The following is a 23,709-nucleotide window of genomic DNA, read 5'->3' as shown; positions in this document are numbered from 1 at the left end:
TTTATTATATTTATAGAGTTATTAAAGATATTAGAAGCAATGTGTAGTAAATACACACCACAGATGAGGAAAGGTTAACCACATGTAAATCATATATCTCATCGTAAAACAAAATGAGATAGCATGAATTTTATAGAAATATCTCTCAAAAAGACTAAAAAGAGAAAAACTTCCGAAAATTATTAATTAATTATGTAGGTATTCCATATTAATCTCAAGGAATGATCAAATACCACCAGAATGTTGGTGGTATCTGTATTGGCTCCATGGAGGAGCCTTGTCCACCGTGGAATTTGAAGTGTTCGCAATCCTCGGCAATGAAGAAAGAAGAATTGGTCTCAAGCGTCACCTTGTTCCTCCCTGTGCCCCCGTTGTTACTGACGGGCAGCGTCAGGAAGCAGTCGGGCATGGGTTGGGGCGGCGGCTCCCCCTGCCCCTTGACCCGCTGCTCCTGCATCTCCTGGGACAGGTCCATCAGCGTGCGGGCCAGGGCCGGCTCCCGATTGTGCTGCTTGCTGCTGCCGGGCTTGATGTGCTTCATGCTCTGGGAAGTGAAGGATCCGTCCAATGACTGTGTGGAATCGCCGAAATAGCTGGTGTCCTGGATATAAGAAAAAATTTATATCAACTTTTCAAATGTGTAGGTTTAAACCATTATTATATGTCTTTATGTGGGATCCTAATCAGTGGCGGCTGGTCGCATAGTGCGTTCGTGTGCAGCACTATCTAAATTGTAATGGCTAAAATTAATTTATAATATCTTACTGAAGACTATAAAATCTATAAAAATCATTTAAAAATATTACTTACCAATACAATGCAATGAATATTATCAAGGAGAGCGATTTTAATCTCTCCAAGTATAAAGTATGGCCGCTGCGCGGCGCCAATCCGCCGCGCCGTGTACACAGATTTGCAAACGGATGAAAATACGTTTTTGTATGTATTTTTTAAAACACTGCGAGCGCCTCAATCTACCCATTTGTACCAGGAGTTAGCTAATTCCCGTGTGTCACACGGCGCCGAGATAACCCGATCATTTCCGAAGATTACCGATTTATGAGCCTTGACCCGAGGTTACACGGAGACATCCGAAGTTCGTCGAACTTCGAACTCGATATTGGACAATAGATCACAGATGACACATGTCACATGTCACAGATCATAATTTACCGTCGTTATCGCGAGCCGTGACGTAATTATTGTCATTGTTTTGGTATTGATTTATCGAGTAATTTGATCAAGCTAAATACAGAACTTAATCCTTTTAATTTGTAACTTTATAAGAAATAAAAATGAGTGTAATCAGTGTCGAATATATAAGAAATAATAACAGTTTGTTTGAAAATAAATTATTAATTAAAAATTCTGGTCCACCTCGTCCAGTGCTCGTGATTAAGCAAGATTGTAAATCCAAATCAAGAGCTTTTACTCGAGTGTTTGACAAAAAACTTTATGATAAAGCTTTTTGGTTGTGTGGTTGTGACAAAGTTAATCGCTTTTTTTGTTTTCCGTGTCTTGTGTTTGGTGGAGATTCAACTTGGACGTTGAGTGGGATTAATGATTTAACGCATCTATCAGAGAAGTTGAAAAAGCACAATTCATCTACTTTACATTTACAAAATGTTATGAGTTTAGCCGTTTTAGGTACAGTTGACATTCGTCAACAGTTGGATTCTGGATACCGTGAGCAAACTTAACAACATAATGCAATGGTTGACAAAAATAGATATATATTGTCTAAATTAATAGATTGTGTCATATTTTGTGGAGCATTCGAATTGGCATTGCGTGGTCACGACGAAACCCTTGATTCGATAAATCCTGGTGTATTTCGCGGCTTAATAGATTTCGTAGCAGAATTAGATGCAGTATTAAAACAACATTTAGATAGTGCCACTGTTTTTAAAGGGACATCAAAGACTATTTCAAAATGACATATTGGATTCTATAATGGAAGTATACAGCACAGAAGTGAAACGACAAATTACGGAATGTGAATTTATTGCGATTCAAGCAGATGAAACTACAGATGTCTCTACGACGACGCAAATGGTTTTGATCATCGGATATGAATGGAAGGGCCATATTTATGAACGCTTTTGGAAATATTTAATTCCAACCTCGCACTGCGCTGACGGTTTGTATAAAGCCATCTCTGAAGAACTTCAAGGTTTGAACATCAGTTCAAATAAATTGATAGCTCAATGCTTTGATGGAGCCTCAGTTATGAGTGGAAGGGTTGGAGGGGTTCAAGCAAAAATTAAGGCTGATTTTCCATTTGCTAATTATGTTCATTGCTATGCTCATCAGCTGAATTTGATAGTCGAAAAAAGTGTTTCACAAAGCAATGTAATAAAAACGTTTTTCGCACATCTTCACGCATTTCCAATTTTTTTCGAGGTCTCCTAAACGAATGAACGTGTTAAACGATGTAATGAAAAAGAAAATCCCTTCTGCCCCACCAACAAGATGGAATTTCAACATAAAAACTGTGAGAACTGTTTCGGCGTACTCAGAATTGTTGATACAATGTATGGAAACTATTTTAGACCAAAATAATAATGATTCGAATACTATAAACCAGGCCAGTATGTTATTGCATTATCTTAAGGATGAACAGTTTATATATTGGTTAGGTTTCTTCAACAAGATTTTACCCCATTGTGACATTTTGTTTCAACAATTACAATCACGCTCTTTGGATACCATCATGATTAAGAAATATATATATATCAATTTGAAAAATGCATTCAGACAGTTCGTGATTCCATAGACCAAACAGGTGAGCCCAAAGCAAAAAGAAATAAAACGGTGAACTATGCAACTTGCATCGAAGTATGTGATATTCTCTTACAACAGATCAAAGACAGATTCGAGTTTACTAACCATTTATTAGCATCAAAATTATTTGATTGTGAACGCTTTACTCAATATAAAGAAAACTTTCCTCAAAGTGATTTCAATGAAACAGTGAACACGTACCTACATCTTTTTAGATAAATTTAAATTGAAAAATGAACTATGTGCTATATACGGGAGAGATGATTTCTCTAACGCCGATGGTGCAGTGGCAATCTTGCAACTTTTTTATAAAAATAATTTAGTCGAGTCGTTTTCGGAGTGTGTGAAGCTTTTAAAAATAATATGTACAATACCTATGACATCTGTGGAAAGCGAAAGGTGTTTTTCTACCCTAAAACGAATTAAATCATTCTTGCGAAACACGATGAGTCAAGACCGTTTGAATGCTTTATCTGTACTTAGTATTGAAAAAAAAAATTTGCAAACAATCCCAAATTTCACTTCGAAAGTGATAGAAGTTTTTGCTCTTCACAAACAACGTAGAATAGACCTTATCTACAAATAAGGTAGGTGGAATAATTATTTTTACCCATAATCTTTTTGTCATATTGTTTTTATTTTGGATTGTCAGTGAACCACCACCCTTTTAGGGCAGCGGCCGCCACTGATCCTAATGATAGTTTTTTGACGGAACCGTGATTGGTAAATCGATATTGTCCGCTTATAAGTGAAGAGGTAAACCAATTAGAAAAGAAAGTAAGCTCAATTTTATCTTACTTTATGTTAAATTGTCCATACATTTTTATAGTGGACGGGTGCACCACCCAAGTACAGCAAGTACACAAACAAGCCATACACTATAATATATTACAATTCTAATATCGTTTTATAATATTCTTACAGCAGCCCTCTTATAACATTTGACCGATTCCAAACTGGTTACTTTAACCGATTTGACTTAAATTAAGTAATAAAAATTATTACGACTGGGTGTTTTAATCAATATGATAATTTCAATCAAGTATAAAAGGCAATATCTGTACCTTGAAGTTGTCAATAGATGAACCTCTGGATGGCAGCTTGTGAGAAGGTTCTCCGCTGAGCTGGTTGATGTTCAGCTGGTTCCGGGATGAAGACAAGTAGGCTTCATCGTCATCTTGGTCACTGCAAATGACGAACTTTTCAACAAACTAAATTTTTTAAACTTAATTTACTAGTTTATTTTATAAATTAAATCCAAAATTTACTCTGAAATGGGGTAAGATTTGTAAGTAGATACTTAAATACCTACCTACTTAATTGCAAACCATGGATATTTTATATATTTTTTAAATTTCAAATAAGGAATTATACAATTTTTCCAAAGAAATGTCACCAATTCTTTTTAGCAACTTTCTTCAGGCAGGTAAGTAGGTACCATAATCATAGAATGAACCACGATCATGCAGTATCCAGAAGGGTATAACTCCGATAGAAAATTTGAATCGAAGAAAAGATACAGTAATCTCCATGGCTTGTGACATCACATAATTTAACCACATCCACCAATGAACAACTCTGAAAATCTATGGAAAAACTGTTGGAGGCTGAGTGGTTTGATACAATTTGATTGATTGTCCTAAGTAAATGAGGTATAAAAAAAAGATAATTTAAAGCTCTTTTTCGCAGGACAGTACTTTGTCAGATAGAGTCTGGTTGTCGTGAGGGAACATTCTGAAATTCAAATATTTTTATTTTTAAAATAATATGTAAGGCTATTTATTGAATAGGATAGGCTTGGAATGAGAATTTTATTGTCTATGGCCGCACCTTTTTTTTCGAGTTTCCTCTATCCTCGCCGATGGTGTATGATATAGAACAGTTGCACGCATAAAGTGTGTCTAAATATTGGAATATCTATGGTTAAATAGAGGGCCAATTTGTTTCATGCATAAAGCATGGAGTTATCAATCTAATGGGTGGTTTTTTTATGGTAGTACTAGCATGGCAACCATCTTGAACCGGAATGTAACAAACAAATTTACAATTTTTTAAATGCCAAATGGTCGAGTTAAAAAAGGACTTCACTGCGCTCAGTCAATTAAACAACACATTTTTTTTTTGTAAGTCAGGAGAGAGTGAACTTTTCAACATTGGAACTGATGTGTTGAGGAAATCAACAAATTAAAAAAAAGAATCTTTTCAAAACCAGACAAGCAATTGTAAACCCAAAAATATAACATATTATAAGCAGACAATATCGTTTTTTTTCTACATTTGAAATGTGCATACATTATAATGACTTACTTTTACAGGGCATTTTTAAAAGTGGAACTTACAACTTGCAAATACTTGGTACATCACGTGAATTAAAAATATAAACTGAATAACCAATAAATACTAAAAATTTGAACTTTATAAGTTTTTAACTAAAGAAACCAGATTTAATAGATTAAAGTTCAGAAGGAGAAAGAACTTAAGATTTTAGTTAGTAAAAACACATTTCAAATAGAAGATGATTAAGACGGACAAGATGTACATTTATTCCACTAAACTGCACTTGCACATCTCATGATGGTGCATATTAATTATAATTAAAATATATCATACCAATGCTAAAGGATGACTAACAGATGACATAATATGTATTAATACCTCAACCTTCTTATATGTCATATTCTTCAGTGAAAAGGCACTTAACTCAACATTCCTATAATTATTATTGTTTAAGATTTCTTAAAATCACTCAATAATGCGATTTATATACTAATGGCCTGCAAACATAAGTAGCGTAAGAATATATTAATTTATGTAGTTTAAATGACAATACAATTAACCCCCCAGGCCTCTGGTATATTTTGGCAGAAGGTCAGAGTATTATCGCTTTGCTATAAAATCCAATTAAATGGAATATTTCTGAAACTAAATATTGTTTTTGAAAGGTGATTAAATACACTTACAAATGTTGTTATTAGAAACAAACATAATTTTTGAAATATTAAAATTTATAACGCAAAAGTAAAAAAGTTTTAAAAATGGCTCACCTTACGTTTTTTATAACTAAAATTACTGTTAACGATTAAAAATAAAAACACACATGAAAATGGTTCCATGATATTTCATCAAAATGACAATTAAACACACCTTTAAAAATTGATAAAACAAAAAGTAGGTTAAATATAGGGTTTTCCAATAAGAGGTGTTATTTTGAATAGCACGCTATTTCGGTAGATGTTACTTTTAAGCTGTTATTTTTTGACATTTGACAAGTAGAAATTACGCCATTAATAAAAATGGAACGATACACGCTTCAACAACGCATTGAAATTATTAAAATTCACTATTATTAATTATTAGATTTCCATCGAAAAATCATCTTGAGTGATGAGGCCCATTTCCACCTCGGTGGCTTCGTCAACAAGCAAAATTGTCGCATCTGGGGCTCGGAAAACCCAAGAGTTATTGTTGAAAAGCCTCTCTATCCTCAATGTGTGACTGTTTGGTGCGGTTTATGGTCCGGCGGAGTCATTGGATCTTACTTTTTCGAAAATGAGGCTGGAGCAACAGTTACGGTGAATGGATTGCGCTATCGAGAGATGATTAATGATTTTTTATGACCGGAATTGGATGGTATTGATCTGGACAACGTTTAATTTCAACAAGACGGCGCTACGTGCCACACAAGCAACGAAACCATTGATCTTTTACGGGAAAAGTTTCTTTGAATATCAAAATAACACATCTTATTGTAGTTACCTATCCTATGTAACCTAGTTTTTGTTTCATCACTTTTCATGACTTTATATCACTTTTTGTAGGTATGTTGACCTGTCATTTTGATGAGATACCCGGTCACCTAGGAAAATGTATTATATATGTTACAGTCACCTCACTTTTTTTTTCGTTCATATAAAAATAATGAATGAAAAATTCACAAAGTTTCATACATTTTTTCGAATTGCGATCGGAAACTTTGGTTCCATTGAGGTCCACATTTTAAGTTTTCTATGGTTAACTTCTAGATTTAAAAATAAAGCAAGGTGTTTTCTCTTTCTAACACTGTTTAGATCATATTTCTCACCATGACAGTAAGGGAGACAAAACGATTTATATGAGCTGTTTCCAAAAGCAAACAAATTAGCCTGAGGAGTTAATTTCTAAAATTTAAAAATTTACTGAGTTCCATAAAGCATGGTTCTCAACCGCTGATGAATATTAGTTGAAAGACACAACAAACAAAAGTTTAATGCTAAATTTGAAGTGATTTTAGACAATTATAGAAATGTGAGATACTAAACTTATGAAAGAACTTTTATCAATCCCAGGAAATTATTCAACAATTTTTCAAAACCTAAAAATTCTTATTTCTCCCCTATTCTGTTATGATGGGCAACTAGTGTTGTTGTATTTTGGATGAATGCATACATACTTACCAGATACTAGTTGAATGGTAGTCTTACATGCCCCATAAGAAATTCTGCAGAGATCATAAATTGCTAAAATTGCCGGTATTTAAACGCCACATACCTCGAGTACCTATTATCAATGTCGGTTCGCATGGTCAGCGCAGAGCAGGCGCAGTCATCCTCAGCAGCGGGGGGCCCCGGGAGCCCCGCCCCCCCAGGGAGCCCCATGGACGCTGCCTCCTCAGCCCCAGAAGGGGTCGGCTTGGACACAGCGGATTGATCCAAGGCGAGGGACTGCTGGTTGGTCCTGTGGTCCACCTGCCAATCAAATTAATATATATTAGTTTGGGATTAAAAATACCATCAACTCAATGCAAATCGGGCAATATTTTTAGCCACTGGAGTGTTTTTGGCCATATTTTGTCCAATTCGCAACACACGCGAGCGCACGCTAGCCTAAGGCCAATTTAAAGAGATATATTAAAACATTTATAGGAATTATTTAAAAAGTTCCCACGTGTTTGCAACTTGGATATTCACAAAGCTAACAGTATTACACAGCTAGTAGTTTCACAGATTATCAATAGATGTCTCGTTTCTCTAGTAAATACGGTTCCATGGATAACTCATCAAAATGACAATTCAACACACCGATAAAAAGTGTTATAAAGTTATGAAAAGTGATGAAACAAAAACTAGGTTAAATAGTTTACATATGTGTAACTATTTAACCTAGTTTTTGTTTCATCACTAATGACTTTAAAACACTTTTTATAGGTGTGTTGAATTGTCATTTTGATGAGTTATCTGGTCACCAGTAAATACATAAAGCTAAACAAATTATCTCAGTGAAGAGTTTTTTTTTTTGACGGTATGTTGTCGCGTTAAAAATTCCTGTGAATGTTTATTTTACACAAATTTTGTTATGTATCATGTATCAATGTATTTGTTATTAAATTCTCTGCTTATTTAAAGTTATTTAAAATTTTAAAAAATGTGAAAGCGAGTTTTAATTTGCACAAAAAATTTACTTTTTCGGTGCAGTATGTGCATTGTCCTTAAATAAAAGGTGTAATATTGTAAATTATATGATTATTAATCCAATTTAAAATTATAGAAATAGATAATAGAGAATTTTTATTATTCTAGGATAAACTTTGGTCTGATAAATTATGTTTGAAAAATAATATGTCAAGTGAAAAACAAATAATTTTTGAAGTTTTCGTAAGTACATTCTACATTTTATTTAAATAAAAATAATACTAAAAAAAAACTGTTAAAATATATATTTTTTTATTTAATAATAAAAAGGGAAACACTTTGTTTACAGTCACTTTATTGAAATTTTTAACGTCTACCGGTTTCGGTACCTCCGTACCATCATCAGGACAGTTATAAAAATACTAACAAATACAGAATAATACACATATATATAAACAAATAGTTGAGAGAGAAAGAGATAAAAAACAGAGAGAGACAGTATCAGTTGTGGGCGGGAAGTGGGGGAGGGGAGTTAGGGATAACAGGAAACATATTTATTATAGGGCTGAACGTTAAATTTAGTTGATTATTGATAATTTCAGCCTTTGAATTGACTGATTTTTTTATTTCCAACGCTTCCAAGTTGTTAAGTCGTAAACCTATCTCATTTTTGTGAAGGACTTTAATACCCGTGTCACGGTTGAAAGTATGATCTTTATTAATTAGATGTTCTGCAAATTCTGAAAATCCCGAACTGGTTAGACATCTTAGGTGTTCTTTTATTCTAGTTTCTATATTGCGTGATGTTTGCCCTATGTAGAATGCTGGGCAATCATTACAACTAATTTTATATACGCCTGAGTGGCTAAGAACATCTTCTTTATCTTTGGCATTAATTAAAAATTTTCCTAGATTATTATTAGTATAATACGCTGGTTTAATTTCTGGGGGGAATTTAACTGTACATGTAGAGGAAAGGTTATTAATATACAAAATTCTTCTCCACTGCTGGTTGGAGTTATTATTGTTGAGAGTTGGTGGACTACTGTAGACGTATTTATTTATGGCAATACATCTTAATTTTTTTGTAAGGATTCTATCAATAAGGCCTATTTCATATCCATTATTAAGTGCTATTAGTTTAATTGTACTTAACTCATTAGCGTAATTAACATTTGATAAAGGAGTAGTGACTAAACGGTGGATCATAGAGTGGAATGCCGAATGTTTGTGGGAAATAGGGTGGTTAGACGTATTATGGATTGTAGTGTCTGTGAAGGTAGGTTTTCTAAAAATATTAAACTGAATTTTATTATCAATAATCGATAATGTGAGATCTAAAAAGTTGAGTGTCGAATTTATACCTACTTCTAGTGTGAATTGGATCTGTTTATGTAAGGAGTTGAGGAGTAATAGGAAGGAATTAACTTAAAACTAAACGAAAACTAACTTACAACTTAAAACTAACTTACAACTTAAAACTAACCTACAACGAAATAACTTAAAACTAAATATTAAAATATTGCATACCGAATTAGTCCATGAACTCCACCCAGTAGAATGGGATCTTTTTGATGACAAAATTAGAAGTTTTGCGTCAGTGAAAGCTTATAAAAAGAGGATAACCCTGGAAAATAAACTCAAAAAATTGTGCCAATCAAATACCCACATCAATAACCCGGAGACATCATCATCTCAAAAATTCTACGAACGTGTACAGAATCTCTCCTCGGCACAGTTTACCCAACAAGAAATGGAATTACTCTCCAAAGGTTTAAAATATAACCTAAAATATACTAATAAAAATTACAATAGTGCTGTGGAAAACGTTGCAGTAGACATGGAAACAGCGTTATATAAATCTCCGAAACCTTACCTCTACAAAAGTGCCGAGGTCTTACAAAACCTTATCCCAAGATTCCAGCCGAAGCAGAATCAAGAAAACTTACACGCCAAAAATATCCGTGAAAAACTGAAGAAAGAAGATTTAATATTAACCAGAGCTGATAAAGGCAATACAGTTGTAATTATGAACAAGATAGAATATAATCATAAAATTAATGACTTCCTAGAATCTGATAACTTTGAAATTTTAAAAGTAGATCCGACTAATAAATACCAGAGAACCCTTAAAAGTACATTCAACGAGTGTAAAACCCCAATATTCAAAGATGATACTTATCACCAGGTTAAATTCTTAACTAAAAACCCGAAAATCCCCAGGTTATATGGGTTTGTCAAAATACATAAAGCTAATAGGCCAATTAGGCCGGTTGTGACTTGTTGTAATGCACCTAATTATAAAATTGCTTCTTTTCTTACTAAGGTAATTAAAGATTCCAATATATTTCAACCAAAATATACAATTAAAAATTCCCATGAATTAATCAACCACTTGAAAGATTTAACCCTCCCTAGCAACTGTAAACTCATTTCTTTTGATGTAGTGAATTTGTTTCCCAGTATTCCGGTAGTAGAATGTAAAAATATTATAAGCAATTTAGTCAATAGTTCTAACTTACATAAGGATTTTACAAAAGATATTAACCAACTTATCGATGTTTGCTTGAACCAAAACAGTTTTAAATATAATAATATAATGTACCGTCAACGAGATGGATTACCGATGGGGTCTCCCACAAGTCCACTTATTGCCGATATTTTTATGAATAATTTTGAAAACAATATTTTTGAACTTAAAACACCTTTGTTAAAAAATATTTTACTATGGAGACGCTATGTAGACGATATCATATGTATTTGGGCGGGTACAGAGCGTCAGCTAAATTCCTAGTTTTAAGTTGTAAGTTAGTTTTAAGTTGTAAGTTAGTTTTCGTTTAGTTTTAAGTTAATTCCTTCCTATTACTCCTCAACTCCTTACATAAACAGATCCAATTCACACTAGAAGTAGGCATAAATTCGACACTCAACTTTTTAGATCTCACATTATCGATTATTGATAATAAAATTCAGTTTAATATTTTTAGAAAACCTACCTTCACAGACACTACAATCCATAATACGTCTAACCACCCTATTTCCCACAAACATTCGGCATTCCACTCTATGATCCACCGTTTAGTCACTACTCCTTTATCAAATGTTAATTACGCTAATGAGTTAAGTACAATTAAACTAATAGCACTTAATAATGGATATGAAATAGGCCTTATTGATAGAATCCTTACAAAAAAATTAAGATGTATTGCCATAAATAAATACGTCTACAGTAGTCCACCAACTCTCAACAATAATAACTCCAACCAGCAGTGGAGAAGAATTTTGTATATTAATAACCTTTCCTCTACATGTACAGTTAAATTCCCCCCAGAAATTAAACCAGCGTATTATACTAATAATAATCTAGGAAAATTTTTAATTAATGCCAAAGATAAAGAAGATGTTCTTAGCCACTCAGGCGTATATAAAATTAGTTGTAATGATTGCCCAGCATTCTACATAGGGCAAACATCACGCAATATAGAAACTAGAATAAAAGAACACCTAAGATGTCTAACCAGTTCGGGATTTTCAGAATTTGCAGAACATCTAATTAATAAAGATCATACTTTCAACCGTGACACGGGTATTAAAGTCCTTCACAAAAATGAGATAGGTTTACGACTTAACAACTTGGAAGCGTTGGAAATAAAAAAATCAGTCAATTCAAAGGCTGAAATTATCAATAATCAACTAAATTTAACGTTCAGCCCTATAATAAATATGTTTCCTGTTATCCCTAACTCCCCTCCCCCACTTCCCGCCCACAACTGATACTGTCTCTCTCTGTTTTTTATCTCTTTCTCTCTCAACTATTTGTTTATATATATGTGTATTATTCTGTATTTGTTAGTATTTTTATAACTGTCCTGATGATGGTACGGAGGTACCGAAACCGGTAGACGTTAAAAATTTCAATAAAGTGACTGTAAACAAAGTGTTTCCCTTTTTATTATTTAAAATGTCAAGTCACAATGTGTTTGCTTCTTTTGAAAAATTATTTTTTTATTATTAAACTGTAAACATACATTTACAAACATGCTGTAAGAAGTACAGTTTTGAACCATTTTTGTTAACAATCAGACGAAATTCACGCGTTTATGAACTTGATGATTTTTTTTTAATGAAACCTACAAACTTAAGATAAATATAGAAATATAGGTAAATTCATTGGCTTTAAACGACAGTTAACAGATCAGTATTTGGAGATATGATTTTTTTGATGAACACAGGTAAATTCAAATCCACACATATGAAAATCTCCAGCGCTCAATGCATTTTATCGTAAACATCTTGGCGCTCCAGTTGCTAATAAAAACCCCTATGGGAGGAGGTGGATTGTTGTTGTATGGGGTCATTGCCCCAAGTAACATACATTGATAAAAGTGTTGACATTTGCCAAATGAGAATGGGTTGTTTTTATGAATCCTTATCAATAGCAAAGTTCCACAATAACCAGTTAGCTTTTGTTTTTATTTTATTTGAAACATCTTTTGGCACTCCTAGGGGAGGTAAAACTGACTATTGCGTAGCACAGTACGTTAAGACAGGACAACGCACTAGCATGGACCGACGCTTCATTCGGCTAGCCTCATGACTCGTCGGCTCTTTCCGCCCGACGGCCAAAACTCTGTGCGGTATATTTGCTTCTATTCTTACTAAAATTGGCAATGGATCTAAATCAATCTATCTAAATGAAGAAGTTGTAATATATATTCACCGGCCTCAAAACGCTGAGCAACCGGGTAGCGACATAGTTCCCCTGCCTTTACACTGTACAGAACAGACAGGGCCGCTCTTGTGAGGCGACATAATAAATTCCTTTGTGTATGTTTTAATAATAATTGTTAATAACTTGTGTCTCCTCAATACCCACAACCCATTCCTGAACAGAGTTAACTTTTCAAAATTATTACATATTTAAGAACCCTTGACATGAATTTCATGATGAAATTGTTACCACACAGATCATTTGAAACTAAAAAAGAATGAGTGATGTATGCTGGTCAATTAACATAAGGCAACAATTAATTTAATTATTTAACATTCAGTATAAAGTGTTCTCAACACTGTGACAGTCAACACTGTAGATAAAGACCAAATCTGTTGTTTTATAATCTGTGCGGGTGACTTACATCCTTGCTCATGAGGCGCTCCAGCTGTTTCTTTTTGGCCTCCAGCTCAGCCTTAAGCGCCAGCTGGCGACGCTCCACCGGGCCCCCATAGGGCGGGTAGCCCACCACCGTGTTGGAGGAGGTGTTGCCCCCGCTCAGACTATTGGTGCGCTTCTTGTCCTCCGACTTGATGGAGGAGCCACTGGACATACATGTGTCTGGAAATTATTTTTCATTCATTTAAAATACATTCGGTACATACTTAAAGAAATATCTCCATTCTGTCTTGAAAATGTTTTTTAACCCTTTGTACTACTAATATTTTTTATATGGTATACCAGCTACTCCATAGAGTGTAATGTAAAAATATGAGTAAAAATTACAATATCTTTAAAAAATTAGAAAGAAATGTTTTTTGGTAAGGCAGCAAATAAAATGATATAGTTATGTTAAGAAATATATATTTATTATCATATAAGATTGTTAATAAAAGAAAAATTTTCATATTCTAATCTTTATAATTTTTCAACATGTGGTATTTTAGAAATCAGTAGCCCAAATGCATACGTGGCTTGTTAGGACACGTGTCACAGTACTCACTGGTTTCCCGTCTGCCGCCTTTTACTTCCCTTTTCGAGCAGACCACACAGTCCCGCTTGGAACCTTTTCTTAAAATATGGAGGTTCCCATTGGCCTGGTCTCTGATGGAGTGAGAATATTTATTGCCCAGTAAAAATATTCAAATAAAATGAATGTGTTATGTTAAATTGTTATGTATGAAAAACAGAGCAAAAAGCACAACCAATCGTAAATGGGTAATGTATACAGCTGAATAGAATCATGTGTATACCTGTAAAAAGACCCTTTTATTTTTTGACAAGACATTAACTCTACCTATGTTTGTTGTTAGTTTAAGACGATTAGAAGAGTTTTTAATATGTTTTGTATAACAAGTCTGCAGTCTTGGCAAACCCTTCCCCTCATACTACTTCCCACTCCCATTTTATGACAAGACATTAACTCTACCTATATTTGTTGTTAGTTTAAGACGATTAGAAAAGTTTTTAATATGTTTTGTATAAACAAGTCTGCTGTCTTGACAAACTCTTCCCCTTGGTATATAAGTCTTATCTATGGTATTTAAGTCTCCTTCTCTATGGTATTTAAGTTAGAAGATCATTGATAAAAATAAATTAAAAGAGTGCAGTTCCCCATTACTGCACATGAAAAGTTTTAGCCCATCGTCCCACGAGTCAGTAAGCAATCAACATAAACCGAATGCTGCGAACCCTGCGCAGGATCGGATACAAATAATTTGTAAAATTTTGAGAACTGGTAATTGTTAATCTGAAAACAATACTTTCTGTGAGTGGGATTTTGAGCTGGAGCACGGCATATCAAAGGTTAATCCATTTTGTCCGAACCGCCACAATTAAGTTTTTAGATTTTCACGGCCAAAAGCATTTTTGTTGTTTGTTTTTGGGGTGTTATGCCGTGTTGCGCTAACTCCTTCTTTAGCCGACGTTTCGGACAGCGTTGCAGTGTCCATCATCAGGGCAGATCCGGTAGATCCGAAGATGATGATGGACACTGCAACGCTGTCCGAAACGTCGGCTAAAGAAGGAGTTAGCGCAACACGGCATAACACCCCAAAAACAAACAACAAAAATCTTAAGCATTTATTTTTATATTATAAAAATTTATAAAAAAAATTAATTTATATTAAATAAATACAAAAACAAAGAGTTATGTTATTTTTACTACATCAATAAATTCAGTAAAAGTTCTTACAACAATTAATTCAGTTGCTGTGGTCAGTTTCAGTGTAAATAATTTCAGATGGGATGGTTTAAAAGCAATGCAGGTTTCTGTGCTGATAGTAATGATTAGTACCTCTGTTGGTGGCGTGTTTCAGGCGCCTTCTCTCTTCGCTCAGTCCCTGGGCTGCCTGCTTCAGCTCGTGGGTCAACTGCTGGATGACTGCCAGACCAGAACCAACACTGTCACCAGTGCCTGTAGTTTGGTTTTGCTCACTGACATTGGTGCACTTATTGGATCCTGACGATATGCAATTCTGAAGTCTGGACAATCCCAGAGGAGTGTTCTGACTCTTGGAGTTGGCGCCACTGTTCTGGGCCCCCGACTGGCCGTCTTTCATTATTTTAGAAGATGAAGATGAGTCTGTTCTGCAGAGAGGAGCATTGTTCACGGATGATTCAGAAACTCTGGAAAAAAAAAACTCTTTTTAGATGCAGAAGCTGTGCGAGGAGAGACTGGGCCAGTGATGGACTGAGGCCGCCAAAGTAGAGCAAGATAGGGACACCTGAGGTTGTCTTGTCAAAACAATGGTTGCCTGTCTCCACTAGGAAATGTGTGTTTAAATTGTATTTTTATGAAAGAGGTAAACAAAATCTCGGCAGTCACGAGTAATGGATAAATATGTACCTATTTTGATTTCTATTATGGTTTTCTTGAGGAATATGAGGAGTATTGTGAAACACATGTTCTTCATCAAAAGTTGAATTGATTCCGAAATTGTTTTGGATAGAATCCACAGTCCTTAGCATATCTGAAAAAGAATTAAAATTAATTAACCATTAAAAATATAATTCTGTTTTTGAAGTGGAGCATTTAATAGTGAAGCTACGGGATTTTGCCATGTACACATAAAATAAATAAACCATTAATAATACAATTCTGTTTTTGAAGTGGAGCATATAGTAGTGAAGCTACGGCATTTTGCCATGTACACATAAAATTTTAAGAAAACACTTTTTTTTAATTACTTAAGGCTACCACAGATTAACCATAATCTCTATGGACTTCATGCCTTGAACAAGCATTTTTAAACACTAATAGGAATGATTCTACGTCGTGAATTACTTTAATTTACTCACTTTTCAGTCTTTCCAGTTCCACTTTCATCACATTGACGGCGGCCACCTTGTGTCTGATGATGTTCTCAATTGTGCCCCCCTCCTCCTCGCTGGCTTCGGAGCCCCCCCACCCTCCGCGGCCACCCTCCTGGCTACCCCCCTCCCCACGTCCCCCCTGTCCACCCAGGGCCCCAACGTTGTCTATGGTCTGGGGCATAGAGACGGCGTCAGCCAGTGAAGAAGTCGCCGCGTGAAGATTCTGGATTTTTGCCACCTGCGAACTCTGAAACTAGTTAGAATCGTGTCAGGATAAGAATACAAAATATATCATTACATTTTCTAACAAAAAAGACAAAGATTCCCGAGTAACGAATAACTTGAAAATATTTAGAAAAACTCCTACTACCATCACTATAAGCGGATAATGTTGCTAATGTACTGATGGGGGTATAAACCAAATACAAATAAATATCAGTTATTTTCCAAAATTTAAAATATTGAATTACCAACGAAAGATATTAATTTATTTATAATGAGTCGTGATAACAATGGTCCTGCCGTTAAAAGGTTTGTAACCTTACTTTCCGATACATGCTTTTATTAGAAAAATGGAGGCGTTTCAACGGAAATATCAGCAGTATATGACTTAAATCATTAGTACTCATATGTGAAGAGTATTCTCAAGTGTGCATACCTGGCTCTCCAGATGCTGTCGCCTCATCTGCAGGTCCCGCAGCATGTCAATCTCCGCCTGGTCCGAGGACACCACCGCCACAGCCACCCCGCCTTTACTGCTGCGACCCTCCGAGGGTTCGCGCACAGTGGAGAGAGTTCGCTCATTCAGCTCACGCTCTCGAGAACTCGATGCTCGTTTGCGGGCTCCCTGGTTGTTCCAATTATACTGGGGAAATATATTATAGAATTATAGGGTACTTGTTATATGGACACATCATTCAAATTTAAATAAAAACCTATTTTCTTAACCTAACCTAACCTAACCTAACCTAACCTAACCCAACCCAACCCAACCCAACCCAACCCAACCCAACCCAACCCAACCCAACCCAACCCAACCCAACCCAACCCAACCCAACCCAACCCAACCCAACCCAACCCAACCCAACCCAACCCAATCTAACCTAACTGATCTAACTATCTGATTAATTCTTCAGTTTGAATTGAACACAATAATATGGTTCACTGAGCATTCATAAAGTGGTAACGTAGTAACTAATAATAATTTTTGTTAATTTATTTTTGTCCGTCATTCGAAAAAATTCGATTTTTGCGAAAATAAATCATAAAATTTCGTAAGTCTGAATTTGAAAGACAGCCGTGGCGGTAAAATGCCGAAAAATTTATTTTTAAGTGGTTTTACATCATCCTAATTAGTATTGTTATTTTGTAGATCTGAATCAATTTACACTGGAATGTCATATTTTTAGAAATTATTTAGATTATCTGAGTTTGAAGGGCCGAGAAAATTCGTTTTACGCGGAAAAATTTCGTATTTTTTACAATTTTACACCAAATATCAGAATTTAAAGGGTTTGGTTGCGAAATCTCTATTTACACGGAAATAGAGATTTCGCGATACATACTATAGTATTTTTATGAATTTAAAGGGTGTGAAAATTTGATTTATCAAAAATGTGTGGTATTTTTACGAATTTGCTTTAAATAACTGAGCCGCTGCTGTTTTCGGCTGCGAAAATTCGATTTACACGGAAATAATTCATATTAATACGAATTTACTCGAAAGATACTACCCGAATTTGAAGGGGAGGCTGAGGAAATCGATTTTTGGCGTCTTTTTTAATATGTTTTATAAAATTTCGAATTACATGGGAATTTGTTATTTCGAAATTTGATTTTCTTGTCCCGTGGATTTCGAATTAACGAGGTTCTACTGTAATAGAGAAGATCATTTCGTCTGTCTTTTTGCTGAGCGAAGACCTCAAATCACCCTTGTATTAAAATCAGGAATTTTTTAATAAGCTCCTTCCCACCAAAAGATCAAATTTGATCGTTTAAAAAAATTAATGTCATAATTAATGTAATGGTTCCCTGAATCCCATAACCGTATACCTGTTGATTCCTTGTTGCTTTTTACACAAGGAACATTACTATCCTGTTCAAAACCTTCTTCGGAATACTTTTGGATGTTTTGAATGCTCTTCATTATCATAATTAATGTTATTTTTTTTATATTATAGAAACAAACAGTACATGATTTACAGAGATGAAACAATATACAGGAATAAGATACTTCATGTTGAGTACCTATGATATGTTTCCTTGTAATGTTTGATAAGTGGTATGTTTATTCCTTAATTACCAGCTGACGTGTGTAGTATATAGGAGTGTGTGTAATGTATGTGTGAGTGTTTGTGTGTGTGTGTGTGTGTGTGTGTGTGTGTGTGTGTGTGTGTGTGTGTGTGTGTGTCTGTATGTATGCGCATTGAACAGTTTAAATTATCGACATGATGCCACATTTGAATTTGGGCAGTGAATCCGAAACAATGTCAATGTTAGAGTTTAGACAAATATTATTTAGAGTATGAAGAGCTCGGTTAATTGGCGAATTAGATGCTGCATTTGTTTTATAATTAAGCGTGTGGAATAGCACTGTATGTCGTGTACGTCTCAAAGGTATGTTGAAGTTAATAAGGGACAGAAGTTCGGTACAGTCGATGTCATTGTTTATAAATCTGTGTATAAATTTTGAGTCGGCTACCACTCGTCTTTGCTGCAAAGTTTCAGATGTACACTCAAAGTTATTGTTGAATTTGTAGGTACATAATATATTTATACGACCTATTAACGATATAGTCAATGTGCTTATTATATATAAGTTTGCTATCAAGGTAAACGCCGAGGTCTTTACATTCCGTTTTAGAGATGACAGGTTCATTGTTGAGTGAATATGAGTACTTAATTACGTGTTTATTTCTGGTGAATGTCATAGTGTGATATTTAGAAACATTGATATCTAGACACTTTGTAACGCTTCGCAGTCCGAAAGAGATCGAATAACTTTGAATATTTTCATGTCATCGGCATATAGTTCAATGTAATTTATATAAATGTTGAACATTAGCGGACCTAGGTAGGACCCTTGGGGGACACCAGATTTTACCTCGATAGATTTTGAGAAGACACCGTTGATTAAGATTACCTGATTACGGTTACTAATGTAAGATTTAATCCATCTAAGCAGGTCACTGTGTATACCAAGTAGGACGAGCTTTTTTAAAAGAATTGAGTGTATTACGCGATCGAAAGCCTCAGAGAAGTCTGTATACATAGTATCAACTTGCTGTTGTTCGAGCGTTGTTTTGAGATGACTGGGACAAGTCAATCAAGACAAAAAAAACTCACTGTCAGAGAGTTTTGGAAAGATTACTTTCACATCGTTACTTGTCTCAAGATGATTGACAAGGCGTGGGAAGGGGTTACCAAGAGGACCCTCACTTCGGCTTGGATGAAACTTTGGCCAGGAGGTGGCAAATTTATTCAATTATAATGCTATGTCACATTTTCACCAAAGTTTGAAGCGTCGGCAAAAACAATGGTAAATTATTTATGTTGAATATTAATACGATTTTTTTAATTGTTTTTGCAAATCGACATTGAATTCCAGGTTGCTCCTTAACAATTTATAAGTATGTAGTTTTATTTGAATAAACATAAAAACAAAGAAAATTGAGTATTTTTTGCCGTGGAATGCATTATCGTATTTTACATAGATTTTTATGGGAAAAATTTCATATTAAATAGTAGGAAATTTGTGATCATCTAGCTTTAAAATGAAATAATGGTTACATTATTGTTGTGCTGATTTCCATCGGTCACGTGAGGCAGCGTGGTTGCCACTCCGATCTGGTTAGAGCCGTAAACCCTGGCAGCCTGACCTTGATGGGCTAGGGGCTGGTGATGGTAGTTGGAAGGTCCCGAGGAGCCCTGGTGCTGTTGATGCTCGTGCAGGTCACCCCCCGAGGACCCCGCGTGATGCTCCTGATGGCCGTTGCGGGAGAGATGCATCTCAGCAAGTTGCTCCTTAGCATCGGCCTGGAAGGATAAATTCATTGTAATTAAACGTAGAATAAAGAAGAACATAATAAATGCTGTGTAATTACAGGGGGGGGGTGGTACATAAAAAACAAAAAAAAATGCTCACAACCTGATTAGCTGTTGGGACAGAGAGCTGGATAAGTTGTAAGTTCAATATTGTTGATTTTTATGAGAAAAAAAAAGTGTTTTATGTATAGTGATATGCAATAAATAAATAAATACAGCGTATGAGCCAATAATTTCAAAATACGTTTTTTTTGGCATTTTTAGTTGAACAGCACAAGCCGCATTGATTGGTGCTTTCAATTTTTTAAATTGACCAATAGGCTGCTTGTACTCTTAAAGTCAAAACACAAATGAACCATCCCCAGTACATAAGCAAGCAAGAGCGCAAATATCCCAAGATAGTATTTTTCCTGCCTGAAAATTTTTTTACAGTATTATACTTACACGAAATATATAAGAACACATACCTGATACTTAAGCAGTCTCTTCTGCTCTTGTAAAGCAGCTGCCAGCCGCAGTTGCGATATCTCCATGTTCGCCTTTAGTTCGTTCTGCCACAGGTCATTGTCGCTGTACGCCGACACGCTGCTCTGAGCGGAGGGGGGGCGAGGGATAGCCTCCTATAAGGCATGCAACGTCAGGGTTACCACAAATATAATTATCACAATAAAGGGGTCAACACTGATTCCAGTTTGATAGGAAGAAAGGATAGGGTTTCACAACATTGAACATGTCCCAACACAAACAAAATACATCAACACCGTCTCTGAATTTCTTGCATCTCTCTGCGAATTATAAATCTGAACTAATTAAAGTACTATATATTTAAAACTGAGACTGTACATTGCATTGTTTGTCGAACATGGCACCAAACTTATATCAAAAATACATTCAATGTTTTATCTTGCGTGTTATTTGAGTATGTTAAAAAGATTTAATCCAATCCAATCATACAATCAGGTCATCACACAATTGGTGACACGAAAACACACATCTTGTGTAAAACCAACATTATTTGTATATACACTTTCAAAAAGAGGCCAAAACGTTAGGTTTGCAAGACATCAAGGTTAAGAAAACAATTATACACAAATATTTTAGAATAAAACAGCTGACAAGAACATCTTTGCTTTGTTGAACATGTCAGCCTGCATTGGTATAGCAATGAAATTATCAAACATTTCAGTAATGCAGAAGTGATATCTATTAAGCGTTGATAATGATAAGAAAATCAAATTACATTTGTTATTTCAAATAATATCAATTTGTTTTTAGTATCTATGACAATAATATAGCACATTATATACCAACTGTAAAAGGGCAGAAGGGAATATGTAACACTTTTTATAAAGAGAATAAGGATTATAATATGTTAATTAATCTGTTAAAATCGAATGGACTCTTAACTTAAGATATTCGGCTTGTTCTCTCTTCATTGCATTATAAATAAGTCATAAACAAATTGGTAGGTGTCCTTGCTCTTTTGTTGTTAAATGCACCTTGAAAATGATTTCTAGCATTTAAATGTCACCCGGCACATCCAGTTACATCTACCTTGATAAGATTTTAAAATTAAGGTGAAATTAAATATTTTTTTAATTTATCACTATCACTTATATAATGCGTATTTCCTTTTGTCAGAATACCAAGAAGGTGATTTACGTGAGGCTACTTTCCTTCTGACTTTTCAGTCAATATTGTTGGTCATTGAAGAACAATTATTTTTTGTGCTAACAACGGTTACGGTTAAAGATCAACATACCTCTAACTTGAATTAGTGAATCTAAAAACACCTACAAATGAAACCTTAACTATCCAAAAGTAATGTTTGCGCATTTATAAGGGTTATTGTATCATTGTATCATGCAAAAACACAGCAACCAAACAGCAAAACAAATCAAACATCGGTAGCGGGAATTGTCCAAGCTTTGAGTACAGCTCCATCAATAATTCACCTGGTCTTTCAAGCTAGATTCACTGGCTTCCGTTACATCGGTGATAGTCACACTATCGTTGGACCTCACAGGAGTCCAATCCTTCAGAATGGACACTTCAGAATCTTGATTTTGAGAAGACTCCGAAGTCTTTGCTGTTTCAGGTTCGTGGCATACAGCCTTAGTCTCCAGGATGCCTTCATCTTCATCGTCTGACCATTTATCACCATATGCTGTTAGTATGTCTTCCAGCTTTTTCTCGCTGTCTTTGAGGTGGCTCAGGGTTGCCATCAGGTCTGCGACGTCGCTGTCGACCTCTTCCCTTTCACCTCTTTCAGGCTCCTGGCAAACACTCCCAACCGTCCCCATTAGCAAATCGTTACAGCGCCTCAACGAGATCAGTCTTGTTCGTAACTGTACAACATCAAATTTATTTCACGACGTACATTATTCAACTGGTTGAAGTAAGGAAGTTGTTTAATTCTATAGATAACATTATAATAACATGATAATATTTCCTATTACAGTAGAACCCCGTTAATTCGAAATCCAGGAGACTTAATGAATTTTCATGTAATTTGAAATTTTAAGAAAACAAAAAAAGTGGCGAAAACCAAGTTTCGCGGCCGTCTCTTTAAATTCGGAATAGGTTCTTTGGTGTAAATTCGTAATAATACGACTTATTCCCGTGTAAATCGAATATTCGCAACTGATTTCCGTCGCGGTCGGCCCTTCAAGTTCAGTTATTCAAAGTAAATTCATACTAAAACGAAATATATCCAGTTTTTCGCAGATTCAAATTTTCAAAGTAAAATCGTAAAAATACAATATATTTGATCATAAATCGAAATTTAAAAAAAAGTCGTACTTCGAATTTAAAAAACATTATGTATTAAAATAATTTTCTGGCGAAAATTTCAATTACGCATTTTTTCGAATCACTGGGGTTCGAATTATCGGGGTTAGGTAGTGATAAGAATACAATAACTTGGGTCAGGTTAGTAATATAATATAATAACAATTTTGGTAGCCATAGCTCTAGTATTTCAGTAGTTGGCTTTTTATGCTTATTTTATATTTATATTGAGAAGTTGTGAATGATGAATACATGGAGCAGGCGAAAGGGTTTGTGTATTTGGAGAGAAGAAGTGGAAAGGCTGATAGTGATAATGAAAGAAGGGTAAGAGTAGGTACATAACTCCATTAATAGAGGACTGAACAACAATGGAGTGTGGGTACCTACCCTGATGTATGGCAGTGAGGCATGGAACTGGCAGAGGTGTATGTGTGGTAAAACCACGTATGATAGTGTGAGAAATGAGTAAGATTAAGAAAGGGACATTCAGATGGTTTGGGCTAGTGATGCAACAGAGCTCTGCTTCCGCTTCTGCAGAAGTTCCGCAAGTTTTTCACTTCCGCTTCCGCTTCCACTAAGATTTACTTTTGACATCTGTTTCCGTTTCTGCTTCCGTTCAGACACTTCCGTTGCATCACTAGTTTGGGCATGTAGAGGGAATAAACGAAGAAAGGAGTG

At 35.1% G+C, this 23,709-nt stretch overlaps 1 protein-coding gene across 1 annotated transcript; it reads right to left on the bottom strand.

Annotated features, from left to right (window-relative positions):
• Positions 1 to 214: 214 nt before the first annotated feature.
• Positions 215 to 22,590, bottom strand: LOC149408407 (uncharacterized). The gene is made up of 11 exons (XM_089650624.1): positions 22,197 to 22,590; positions 20,709 to 20,861; positions 19,987 to 20,232; positions 16,856 to 17,062; positions 16,183 to 16,435; positions 15,731 to 15,854; positions 15,179 to 15,510; positions 13,307 to 13,503; positions 7,312 to 7,508; positions 3,849 to 3,969; positions 215 to 601 (listed from the first exon to the last, which is right to left on the bottom strand). Exons 1-11 carry the CDS (start codon positions 22,542 to 22,544, stop codon positions 215 to 217), a joined length of 2,565 nt encoding a protein of 854 aa, XP_089506750.1. The 5' UTR covers positions 22,545 to 22,590.
• Between the last annotated feature and the right edge of the window lie 1,119 nt (positions 22,591 to 23,709).

The sequence above is a fragment of the Hesperophylax consimilis genome, unplaced genomic scaffold, assembly GCF_061612785.1.
Source record: "Hesperophylax consimilis isolate HC1 unplaced genomic scaffold, BYU_Hcon_1.0 scaffold_327, whole genome shotgun sequence".
Taxonomy (NCBI): domain Eukaryota; kingdom Metazoa; phylum Arthropoda; class Insecta; order Trichoptera; family Limnephilidae; genus Hesperophylax; species Hesperophylax consimilis.
The sequence above is the reverse complement of the archived record's forward strand: the minus strand, read 5'-3'. Positions and strand labels throughout refer to the sequence as shown.

What these genes read in the sequence shown, in the direction of transcription:
- LOC149408407 (XM_089650624.1), bottom strand. Translation starts at nt 22,544, where the DNA reads ATGGGGACGGTTGGGAGTGTTTGCCAGGAGCCTGAAAGAGGTGAAAGG. An exon ending in GACAGCATCTGGAGAGCCAG is followed by an intron (nt 16,436 to 16,855) that starts GTATGCACACTT and finishes CAGAGTTCGCAG; the next exon opens with GTGGCAAAAATCCAGAATCT. An exon ending in GGAACTGGAAAGACTGAAAA is followed by an intron (nt 15,855 to 16,182) that starts GTGAGTAAATTA and finishes ATTCTTTTTCAG; the next exon opens with ATATGCTAAGGACTGTGGAT.